An 11016-nucleotide genomic window follows, 5' to 3' on the forward strand; every position below is an offset into this window, starting at 1 on the left:
AATGAACTGTACATTATTTACTCCCAATTATAGTTTTTATATAAGTTTGTAATGCCATTTCTACTAAAACACAATGTTGTACATGTGGGACAGTAAATTATTTTTTGTGCAAGTATCCAACACTTCCTTTCTCAAGTTATTTGTGTGTTTGCCCTTCCAATATTTCTCATTTTGTCACTGCGCTGACTGAAATAGGATGTTACTTGTTAAAGTTAGATATGTATGTGCTGTTCCTTCAAAGTGTAAGGATTAGCAAAACATCCCCTGTCTTTTATTATTTTATTGGCTTGTTTTGATATTTGTCTCTGTTACTTCAACTTTATTACCTTGTTATAAGACTATATTTTAAAGCAATAGATGTGCCCCTCCCTCTGTTCGAATGGTCCTGCATCTATCACTTTCAGTTTCCTCACAGCTGTGCTCTGAAATACTCAGAAAACTGTGATCGCAAGCCATAACATTGTTGATTTTACTATTTTCTTTTTTTAACAAATGTCAAGTTCCTCGTAAGGAGTATTCTGTCCACAAGTGAAAGTCCTGAAAGTGACGAGCCCGAAAAAAAGAAACAAAAATTAGTGTGCAGACAGTATAGTGTTAATTATTTGTATTTTGGTTTTTTCTGGTGTGGTGATAAAACATGTCCAATCCCGAAGTGTGTCATGTGCAGAGAAAAACTGAGCAATGCCACTATGGTTTCCAGTAAACTGAAAAGACATTTCTCAACAAAACATTCTTCTCTGGCATGCAACGATATAAATTATTTTCGATGGTTGTTGCAACAAAACAAAAAACTGGCAAAGTTCATGACTTTGTCGGTGTTTTGGAAAAAGTACAGGAAGCTAGCTATAAAGTAGCCACACTTATCGTAAAGGCCAAAAAGCCACACAATAGCCGAAACTTTGTTAATGCCAGCTTGTTGTAAAGAGATGGTGAAAATAGTTGTGCGTCCAGAAGCTGCAAATGAAATTTCAAAAATTCCACTCTCAGCTGACACAATCAGTTGCCGAGTCAGTGATTTGGCCAGTGACATTGAAGACATGAAGGAGAAAATCAACAGCAGTCAGAAGCTCTCACTGCAGATCGACGAGTCGACAGGTGTTAGCAGTCATGCTCAAATTCTTGCCAACATTCGGTTCATCGATGGAGATGTAATTGCAACAAATTTCTTTTTTGCAAAGTACTACCTGAACAAGTCACCGGTGAAGAAATATTTTGTTACCAATATATGCTCCAAAATGAATTAAATTGGAAGGATTGTGTTAGTATTTGCACAGATGGAGCCGTTTCCATGACAGGTCGAGTTAAAGGCTTTGTGGCTAAAGTGCACGAATTGAATCCTGACATATGATGTGACCTTTGTCTTATTCACCATGAAGCTATTGTTGCCAAGTCTTTGCCAACAAAGACTTGGCAACAAAAGTTGCCAAGTCTTTGTTGGTCTGAAAGTTGTGCTGTATGAAGTAGTAGAAGTCGTTAACTTCATCAAATCGCAGCCCCCTCGATTGGTGGCTTTTTTTCTCTTTGTGTCAGGAAAATTAGATCTGAACATACCACACTCCTGCTACATACAGAATTACAGTGGTTGTCATGTGATAAAGTGTTAACGTGCCTTTTTGAGCTTAAGGAGGAAGGTACAGACAGTTTTAACAGTTGAGGGCCATGAGTATGCAGAGTTATTTGCAGATGATGAATGGGTGACCAAGTTGGCATATCTCTCCGATATTTTCATTCACTTGAATGAGCTGAACTGAAAAATGCGAGGCAAGAACAAAAATCCTTTTACGGGTATGGATAAGATTCAAGGCTTTCAGAATAAGCTGGATTTGTGGATACAATGCATTGCAAATGGGTCGTTTGAGATGTTCCCAACTGTATGGCTGCTTGCTGCTAGTAATAAAGTGGTGATGGACTTCATTAAAGAACATTTACATAATTTGAAGCAGAAGTTCAAATATTATTTTGGAGAGAGCATTGAAGATTTTGACTGGGTTTGTGATCCATTTGCTGCAAAATCTCTTCCGATGAATGTACAAGAGGAACTAACAGATCTAAAGGCGGACAGAACATTGTGATTAAAATATCGTGAAGCACAGTTGGGCACATTTTGGTTGTCAATAAGGAAAAGAATACCCAGCTAGCTCTGAGATGACAATTAATATGCTATTACCATTTTCATCTACATATTTGTGTGAACTGGGCTTTTCAACCTTAACTGAAATTAAAACATCAAAGAGGGAGGAGAGACTCGGATCCTTTGATGAAGAAATGAGGCTTGCATTGTCAACGATTCCGCTACGCATCAGCCGTCTGTTTTTAGCAAAGCAGGCACAAATATCACATTGAAGGTATGCTTAGTTATTTGGTTTAATACTCATAGAATTTTTTTTTTTTTTTTTTTTTTTGGCTTTGCTTTTATTTTGTACAGTGATTTAGGGTTCATAAAATGTTAATATATGCATGAGCCAATTTATTTTGGAACTATAATAATTGATTCTATTGTGACTTATAGCATATTTATATTAACATTTCCATAAACTATGCTTTTTGGGGATTAACATTTTTATGTGCGGTGTTGTGTCATGGATAACTTACGGTGTGCTGCGGAAAACTTAGGTTGTGCTGCGAGAGAAAAAGGATGCGGAACACTGGTGTAAAGAGCCATTCACTTTGACCATGTACTTGAAAGGGTTATTTGTGAGAAAAAGATGAAGTGTGTTGGCTGTATGGTTGCGATTGTCTGGTATTCTGGTAGGTAAATGAACAATCTGTGCGAGGTCATTAGTAATTGCAAAAGCCTCAGCATCTCCACCAGCTGTGTCTGTGTGACTAGAAAACTGAAGCCTGCTAGAGCTGTGAACATTAAAATCACCAAGGAAAATGACCTCACTGGTAGGAAAGTTGGACTGGAGAAAGTAAAGTAGCAAAGAGAGGAAGCCAAAGAGTTCCAAGTGATTAGTGGAGTTGAGAGAACAGTAGAGACAACAGATGAATTTGACAGAATGAGGTAGAGAGATTTTAAGCTAGAGAAGATTCCAGATTACCAAGTCTCTGACAGGGAATATCGGAACAGACACATGCACAAGCACCACCTTTGAGGTGAAAAGAATCATACAGCAAATAATTTGGGCAATTGAGATGAGCAGTGGTTGAATCAACTGATAACTGAGATTATGTCAGAAAATGTACATGGGGTTTGGCAGACTAAGTGGAAATGGACATCATTGAGATTAGAACTGAGACCACGTATATTTGTGAAATGAACTAAGAAGTGTTTGGGAGGTTTATATCTTTTCGCAGATAAGTTTGCTCTATTAGTTTGACAATTCATGGTGTATTCAATAGTAAGAAAAAGTGAGGGAGAAACATGTATGAAGTAATGAAATTTTTGGATATGGCATACACATGGTAAGAATATACTCAGATCCTTGACATAACGTGGCCTCGGCAACGCCCCCCCCCCCACATACACACTACTCGGACTCCCTCCAATCACTATCTGGCAGAGTAGAGGCAGCAAGATTATACACTAGCTGATCCAGAAGCCTCCAAGAGAGTTACCAACAGGTTCGGTACAGTGTACTAACTAGCGGCTGACCTGCAAACACTGTTTTAGAGCTGTACTCTTGAAATGTAAGGAAGTTTGGATCTGGGTGCCATGGTGTTCATCCTAACCTCAAAAGACGTCAATCATATTGCATAATGGAAGAGATGGGGGAAAGTTGACTGGAACTTTGTTCTGGAGACTAAACATGGGTTCTGCTACTTCAAGCCTCCAAAGTGGTGGTATTGCACTGGGTGATCAGAGTCATCTAGCACCTAGGTAGACATAACTGTAATTATGTCTAAAAATTATATTAAAATTACGAGATGTTATAATTTAAGGTGCTCTCATGAGTTATAATCATCAAAACTCTATATAATATGCAGATATTATATATAGTTTTATACTTTTTAAAAGTCTTTCACATTACAGTTTAAATATGGATCCGTGACACAAATTATTGATTCCCACTACTGATTATCATAACTGCTGTTCTAATTTAACAGTCAAAGTACCTCTAAACTGCAATCTTACAAAATAAACTACAATACTTCTTGATAATAAAATGATGCTTTTTATAACAAGTTTATATATATATATATATCAGTTATAATTCCAAATACTGACGAGATCTATATGAATTATAATTCCAAATACTGACAAGAAATGTTTGCCCACAACGTTCATTCAAATTCCACCAATGTTCTCATTAGCAACCCACATGTGTAACTTCTGAACTTTTTTTTTTTTTTTTTCCAGTTTGAAACAAACCTGCTTTTCCAAAGCTAAAAAAAGTGACTGTCCTCCAGTCAAGATGGTTAGCCTCTGGAGTAGCTTTGATGCATTCATGCCAAATTTGCTTTGATCATATGGCTAGTGTTGTGCTACCTGAATTTATAAAAGTCAGAAGTTCCCAGGCGAGATTATTCAAGACTTGAAGGAAGCCATTGATGGAACCACAATGTCCTATTATCTTGGCAGGCATGGTTTAATACTGTCATATTCATTTTGATTTTGCAAATTTGCACTGTGCTCCACTTTGTGATCCAAAAACACCAGATGGGATCCTCCAAATAGAGGTTCTAAAATTTTCTATAATATTGTAAAATTACTCAATTACTTGCAGAAGTAAATAAACACTCACTTTTGTAAATAACTTAATTATTTACAAAAAATCATAATATTTATTTCAGTTCTTATCATAAGGAAACTGACGAGTAAGAACTTCACTCTGTACTTATAAAATTATGCACTGGGTTAAAATCAGATCAACATTCAAATATTAATTATTTGACCATCAACATTCAAATATTAATTATTTGAATGTTGATGGTAGAACCCAAGGGCTGGAGATTAGATGAACCAAGAAATGTTTAGAATCTAGAGATTAAACAAGCTAGCAAGTTTAGAATCTGGAGATTAACAGAAAATGGTATGCCATGATCTGTCAGAACTAGAATATTTTGTGGATGTATATAGGTGATCCCTGGAGCTAATACTTGAACACCTGTACATTATTGGGGTAATAAAAAAACTTAGATGGTTTATTTTAAATTAGGTTTGATTTGATAATATGTGAACTATATACTTTTATTATAATAGGAAATTTACAAAGTTAATTTCTGTAACACACCTTGTCCAGAATGTAGGTTTTATGTAAAACTGAATATTTTAGGTATAACACTGTCCTGCATTATATGAATATCCAGGCAGTGCATGCATAGACAGCAGTCTAGGAATAACAAAAACAGTTGTAACTACAGGATATTTAAAAAAAGACGGTCCAGTTTAATTTGCATATAATGTGACAAAGGATGAAATATTGTCACAAAAACACAGCACTCCTGGGAAAGTTTTAGCCAAGTGAAAACATTTTCACTATGCAACACATTGGCATTTAACATGCCAGCCAGAATTTCTTGATTGTTGCTGATCACAACTGGTGGAATTTCTTGTGTGAGTTCATCAACTGTATGTAGGTTGGCATTTTTGGTTAAGATAAGAAACTTTTCCATAAGAAGTAACCACACTGATTTAGATGCAGATTGTGATAGCTGTACTAACAAACATCAGTTTGATTTCCCATATACTTACCCCAGGGGCTCACATCTGGTGAATATGGGCTTGGCACACCCAGGGTCCTGAGCTGGATATCATCATTCTTCTCTTTCTTGGTGATTTCCCTCCCCCTCTCTGTGTTTCCCTGGATAACTTAGAAATTTTTTTTGGCTGGTGCAGCATAAGCCTCAGGCTTCCTTGCACTCTATGGCTAATAATAATAATAAAAAAACAGGAAATCAATATGATAAGAAAAAAAAGTATATATCTGTATTCTGTTTATGCTCTTGTACAACTATACCAATCATTTTGGAAATGAATACAATTGTTAACCATATTTAGCAACCACATGACTTGAATCATGGTCAACTTGAATGTGTGCTACTGCATTCTCACATTTAACCACTTGGATACTGCTTAACTCAAAAAGATTTCCCTAGGTGAGGCATGAGAGTCCTATTGTTTATTTCCCTTTTTTACATGTTTACAGTGTTTAGCAATTCTAGTTCCAAATAACCTCTTTGCCTTGCATACATTTTCCCACAACAACACTTTTCAAAAAAAACAAACAAACAAAAAACCCTGTTTCTGTTTTAATTTCCTCCCTTAATTTAAATGTGTCTTCTGTTTATGCTACTGCAAAACACACACACAGACACAACTCAAGCCATACAGATGCTTGGTCTCAAGATGAGAAAAAATATATATACTTTCATTATAATAATAAATTTTAAAAAGTTGATATACCATATTCTGAGTGGGACCAAACTTTTATATAATCAAATAATTACTTTTCTCTGTCTCTGCTAGAAAATTCCTATACAGTAGCTAAAACACCATGTGCACCATGGCAGCTCATCTATGCTGTTGAGAGAATCTTATGTTAGATTGCACAGAGTTACTCTTATCTCCTTTTCATTATCAACTATATTAAAATTGAAAACACTCACTCCAAATAGGCCTCCATACTGTCTAGAAACTCACTTGAAAAAGTGTAAAAGCGGAAGGGATTATACAAACGAAATGGGTGGTTATCAAGGAGATTGACAGTTGAGATTCTGTCATAAAAATACTTGGGATTTAGTAGATCATAGCTGAAATTATATTTGTGAAATAAATTAGGAAGTGCTGGTTTGATATGTTCCATTTTATTATATGTTTATGTCTATTTTATAGACATGCTGTTAGGACAGTCAGTCATAGTTTTTACATTACTTCTTATGGACTATCTTTCTTTTATGCTTATTTCTTTCCTCTTCACTTTTGAAGATGGAAGAATTTCCATCAGAAGCATACACTGGGTTTATAATCTCGTGTTTAGCAATATTTACCCAGTTGGTATCTTCTGCACTAATGCATCTGTTGTATAGCTGTTCCTTCTGCTTAACCATTTTTCTGAGCTGCGGATGCTAGTTTTCAGCCTCAGGAAGTTAGAAAGTATATTGATCTGTGTACAGGTTGATATTAGGAAATGTGCCACTAGGGCATAGCTGAAACTGCCCAGTTTTATATTTTTCAATATAACAAAATGGGTGAAGTGTGCAAAACTACCTTCAATTTTTTTAAAGCCGACTTCAATATAACACTTTTTTTGGATTTATTTCAGCCATACTTTCACTTCTTGCACTTTTTATGAAGGAATTAATAAAACTGTAACTTGTGTACAAATATGATGCTAATGCTCTAACCTGTTACGTTAAGTGAATTTTCCATAAGTTGACTTAAAATCTTTCAGTAAAACTGGTTTTACGTTATTATCAGTACTGTCGATTGCACTTCTGATTAAAACAAAGGCACTTTAATATCAATTTCTGACTACTGTACAACAACAAATACATGTGCTATAAAAGTTGAAAATGCAAGTCGCATCAATTTGTTCTAGTAGTAGCAAATAGTAGTGACCAGATATGTAATAATCTGTGCATTTCACTCACTTTATGAAGAACTGAGAACAAGATGGATTTTTAATTGGTAACATTAAAAATTATTTTAAGTTATTAGTAAATTTTTTTCCATATGTGGAAACATGACATAAACCATATCTAATACCCTATACTTTTTAATTTTGGAAATTTAAAAATTTCTTGACTGTCTGTGGTACTTCACCTCTTGTCATTCTCATTGGCAAATACTGTTTTTTTTCCCCTAGTTACTTCTGTTTCTGTATTCTCTCTAGAAACCTGGCTGTATATTACTACGTGGATTTTTTTTTATAACACACAATTAACATAACCTAAATCCTAAGTTATTTTGTTTACAGTAACCCAGTATATAGTTAACTTTAATAAAGCCAGTATTGATATTTGATGAAAGCTGTTTTCTTTGTTTATAACTTTTGTAGTTTGAATGCACTTAATGATCATTAATTTAGAGAGAATGTAATTTATAGAGGAAATATTCATTCATATTATGAATTTTAAATAGTTTATTCAACTTTGTTCTTTTGTAGGAATTGGAAGAATTTTGTTTTCGATTTGCACTTAACCACCTTACTGCAGTAGCTCAAACAGAAGCATTTATTAAACTGGATGAGATGACGGTGAAAAATTTCATTTTCAAGGCAGCCCAGCATGGTGCTTTCAAGTACTGACACATGGAGAGTACTTAGGGAAACTGGTCTTCCGATTTGAGTGTAAAAATAAGAATACAAGATTCCTAATAAGGGCTGTTTGGTGCTTAAGTTAACCTGTTTTTTGAAATAATGTGCAATCAAACTTAGTGGTCAATAATTCACATGCAAGTTTGTCATTTGTGTATCTGGGAGGGACAAAGGTTTCAAAATTAACTTTGTGTGGATTTGATTATATGCAGCTTAAGGCAATTTGATATATTGTTAATAGTTGCATGAACAAGACGTTCCTGTGCACATGGACAGATTAGTGGCAGATTAAATATTTTTATTTTTTACTACTTTTAATTTTGGTCCTGTGAATTCCAGAGATTTTGTTTCCATCCAGTTTTAGAAAGAAATACTTTTATATGTATCTGTTTAGCATATTTACTCATAAATGAATGATTGTCGATATATCATCTGTTTTTAATTTTTACTTTTAATTTTGTTAACTTTTTTTATTTTAAAAAAAATTTTAAATTTTAAAATCCTCCCAAACATTTCTAATGTAATTAGGATTGAGGAGAAGTGGTAAGAATCCCACATAAAACTATTGTGTATCACACAAGTATTAACTCTTTTTATTTTTTTTTTTATTTTAGTTTGAAAGAAAGCATCCAAAAACACAAATGGATATTATGTTGCAGAGACCTAGATCACTAATGTACACTTATATAAATTAATAGTTTACATTTTAGCATTGTTTTCTAGATATATACAAACATATAAAATAAATAGTGGAATTTTTTATTATTTTTTTCTGTTAAAACTTCTGGGTATAGTTTTCTGGATTATGTATATATTGTTGCTCATTGTATTGTGGAAAAGGAGCTTAGAGTGTTTCTTTGTGGACTTAAATTCACGCAGTGTACTACAAGAATTTTAGTTTATTAAGGTATAAGTATGGTGTGATATGGATTAACAAAATTATAAAGCTGTGCCGAGGATAATGCATCGATGAAATATCATTTTTGAGAATTCTAGTAAAATGGTATGCAACTTAGCACTGAAATTAATTTGAATCAGATTATAAAACAGAGGACAGTAGCAAATGAAGAACATTAATCAGATCAGTTGCATCTTTGCATTCTCTGATTGATATTAGTATTAATCATGAATGAAATAATGCAAGGAAAAAAAACTTATACAACATAAGCTGGGGGGAAAAGCACTTTGCTTGTCTATCCCCTCCACTAATTTGTCCAGCCTTTTAAATTTATTTAAATTACCCACTTCACAATACCACATAGAAGCTTATTTCAACAGTCAGTTATCCTCTGGCATGAAAACAAATTTTTGCACAGATATCCTGTGGCCATCTTTTTACAGTTTAAATTAGTTGCCTCATATATGTGTCTGTTTGTCATTTGAGAAAGAGTAGGATGCCATCAGCATTTAGTTTACTCAACCCATTTAAAGCCTTAAACACTTCAATCAGGTCACCTCATAGATGTTGTAAGTTCCAGTGCTCCAGTTTATGGAATTTAAGTTTTTCCTACAAGTACTCTCTTGTGCTCCTGCTCTAATCTTGTTGATTTTTTCTGCACTTATTCCAACAGACCTACATGTTTCCCAAAATGAGGCTTCCAGACGTGTATGTAGTATGCAATATACAATGGGAAAATCATTTTGTTCCTTCTGACAAATCCCTGTATATCATTGATATATACCCATGAGCTGTCCAAGCAGCCTGTCTGCTTAGAGAACTTCATGTTTGACTGTACTATTATCCCTAGGTATTTTTCATTCTGTACTATCTTGAGTTTGGTACCACTCAAAAGGTATGTTATTTTGGGATTATTGCTTCCTAAATGCAGTACTTTGCATTTGGTATTTAAACCTCATTTCCATTTTTCATCCCATCTGCCTAATTTATCCAAGTCCTGTTAAATTATCAGATATTGATTACTGTTGCTAACCACACTACCCATCTCAGTATCATCAGCAAACTTAGACATTAAATTTGATATATATACATCAGTATCATTAATAAACGTTAAAAACGGTAAGGGGCTCAACACCAAACCTTGTGGGATCCCACTCATAACATTAGCCCCTGATGAATAGTGGCCATTAATAATCACTTGTCAAAGATTTTAAATTCAATAACGATTGACTCATCTTGTTTGTCTCTGTATCCCTGGGTACATGGATACAGAGACAACTGTCTCTACTACTTTCACATTCAGTATTTTAGATAAGTGGTAAGCAGTCTTTGTTGACATTGGCCAGGTGCTAAACTCAAACTTTCCATAGGCCATACTGACTATTATTTAGGTGAATGGTCACATCTGAATATAGTTATGTGGTAAATTATCATATTGTAGTGAGAAAGAGCATGCTAGACTCACCCCAGACACTGCAGTGGCTATGGCAAAGAAAGACACATGAACAAGTGTTCTGTTGTATTGTATGCAACATTGAATATTTTGGGGGAGGGTTAAAGGAGAAAAATACTTTGAAACAGTGCACTATATAATTCTCTTTATTCTGATACTATATTGGATAATAAGAAGAAATTTCTGTGTTAATAACAACTTATTATCCAAATAATATTTCTCAACTTTTTCATTCCAATGCACAGTTTCATAGAGTGAGAGAAAACAGTGATGTAGAAACCAAAACTCTGTAAGAAGATTATATGCAATTGGACATGAGGCACATTTTGCACACCAACATGAATTTTTTACAGTTTTGTTTTTCCAGTTAAAAAAAAGTGATGCACACTAAAACTGAAAATAATAGTAGACATGCATTAAAATTCACTTTTAAATAATTTTATTATATATTTTAATATTTAAATTTA

General features: G+C 34.1%; 1 protein-coding gene across 6 annotated transcripts in view; it reads left to right on the plus strand.

The window, feature by feature from the left end:
• LOC150084307 (RCC1 and BTB domain-containing protein 1-like) overlaps nt 1-8515 on the plus strand; it is a 133692-nt gene extending 125177 nt beyond the window's left edge. For 5 of the 6 annotated variants that reach the window (XM_090375154.1, XM_090375159.1, XM_090375155.1 and 2 more), the window contains one exon: nt 8049-8515. In XM_090375154.1, the coding sequence (XP_090231280.1) occupies nt 8049-8189 (141 nt within the window). In that variant the 3' untranslated portion in view covers nt 8190-8515. The remainder of the gene's footprint in view (nt 1-8048) is intronic. The other variant, XM_090375158.1, reaches the window with a different exon arrangement.
• The last annotated feature ends 2501 nt before the right edge of the window (nt 8516-11016 follow it).

The sequence above is a fragment of the Mastigoproctus giganteus genome, chromosome 6, assembly GCF_048544385.1.
Source record: "Mastigoproctus giganteus isolate SK-2022 chromosome 6, ASM4854438v1, whole genome shotgun sequence".
Classification (NCBI taxonomy): domain Eukaryota; kingdom Metazoa; phylum Arthropoda; class Arachnida; order Uropygi; family Thelyphonidae; genus Mastigoproctus; species Mastigoproctus giganteus.